Source organism: Octopus bimaculoides, chromosome 14, assembly GCF_001194135.2.
Source record: "Octopus bimaculoides isolate UCB-OBI-ISO-001 chromosome 14, ASM119413v2, whole genome shotgun sequence".
NCBI lineage: Eukaryota > Metazoa > Mollusca > Cephalopoda > Octopoda > Octopodidae > Octopus > Octopus bimaculoides.
The window spans coordinates 49,946,266-49,948,116 of NC_068994.1; the positions used below are offsets into that span (position 1 = coordinate 49,946,266).

The window sequence follows — 1,851 nt, forward strand, 5'->3', positions numbered from 1 at the left end:
GTGTGCGTGTACAGATGGAGATAATTGGGCTTGGCTGTCACATGGGGAAATGTATATCTACCTATCTATCTATCTATTATCTATATATATATATATATATATATATATATATATATATATATATCAAGTTTATTTCATGAGTATTTCCTAGATTTTAGCTGCATAGGACTGTATTATACTCCTCCATATTGGATTACTGTGTGGTCTGATAGCTAGGTCCAGTAGAGGAGCTTACTGTGATAGCTACATGACACTATGAATCTCATACATTACACTACTAATATGAACCATCCCAAATCACTCTGTAGTTTTGTGCAGCCCCCTCAGCTTATCAGCTCTGGTCAAATTGTCTAACCCATGCCAGCATGAACAATGGACTCTAAATGATGATAATGATTATATATATATATGTATATGTATATACCTTTTGAGCGTGGTCGTTGCCAGTACTGCCTGACTGGCCCTCATGCCAGTGGCATCTAAGAACACCCACTACACTCTCAGAGTGTTTGACGTTAGGAAGGGCATCCAGCTGTAGAAACTTTGCCAAATCAGATTGAGCCTGTGTATCATCATCATCATCATCATCGTCATCGTCATTTAACGTCCGCTTTCCATGCTAGCATGGGTTGGATGATTTGACTGACGACTGATGAACCAGATGGCTACGCCAGGCTCCAATCTGATTTGGCAGAGTTTCTACGCCAACCACTCCGAGAGTGTATTGGGTGCTTTTACGTGCCACCGGCACGAAGGCCAGTCAGGCGGTATGTCTACAAAATACATGGTTCTGAAGCAAGCTCTTTCTTAACCATAGAAACTTTTACGACAAAATTTTTCAGACATCTTTACCATTCTTTGTTGTTGCTGTTATTGTTGTAGCTAATTATATTTTATGTTTATGTTTTTCAGATGATGTGGACATCTTAGGATATAACAGTACGCAAAGTGATGACAGCGAGGACAGAAGTAGCATCGACAGTGACGGCTTTGTGTCCGGCACGGGACAGCTGTCGCTGGACACCAACTCCAACCGCCCCACCCCATTGCTATGACTCTCTGCGAGAAAGATACATCACGTTGTCAACGGCAACTACAGAGCCAGCTGTGGTGGCGATGACAACGATAACGACGACGACGGCAACGGTGGCGATGACAGTGATGGAGATGATGTCGAAGAGGAAGAGGTGGAGGAGGAGGAGTGGGTGTGGGTATGGGTGTGGATGCAAATGCAGGAAAGGAACGGGGAGTGGGGGATGGGAAAGAAAAGACTTGTGGCCAAGGCGGAAGCTGACGGCACATTTGTCATTGTAAACGGCAACGACTTCATTGGCGAACATGCAAACGAATGCAAGCGTCACCCTCGCCTTTGTCATTGTCCGATAGACTTTTCTTCACCGGATGACCATAGCCATAGCAACAAGAGGAATAGCAGAAGCAGCAACAACACCAACAATAACAATCACAGCGTTGGTAAATGTTGCCCTTACTACAACAGCAGCAACACTCACCCTAGCAACAACAACACTCACCCTAGCAACAACATCGACAACAATAACTGCAACAATCACAACAACAACGTCGACTATTTCTTTTACCATAGCAACACTCACCCTAGCAACAACAGCATCAACACCAAAAACAGTCACATCCATAACACCGAGCGCAACCAACACGGCTGTAGTTCCGACTGCGACCACCACCACTGCTGCTGCATCGGTAACCACAGCAACAACAGCAGCACAATCACCGTCGTCATCTTCATCACCATCACCTACGGCTATTCCAACAAGAACAACAACAATAATAATAACAATGATGATGGTGATGATGATGATAATAATAATGAAA

General features: G+C 44.0%; 1 protein-coding gene across 1 annotated transcript in view; it reads left to right on the top strand.

The window, feature by feature from the left end:
• The window catches only part of LOC106869115 (max dimerization protein 1-like), a 155,348-nt gene extending 154,293 nt beyond the window's left edge, over positions 1–1,055 (top strand). The window contains exon 6 of the mRNA XM_014914661.2: positions 913–1,055. Coding sequence (XP_014770147.1) covers positions 913–1,055 — 143 coding nt within the window. The remainder of the gene's footprint in view (positions 1–912) is intronic.
• The last annotated feature ends 796 nt before the right edge of the window (positions 1,056–1,851 follow it).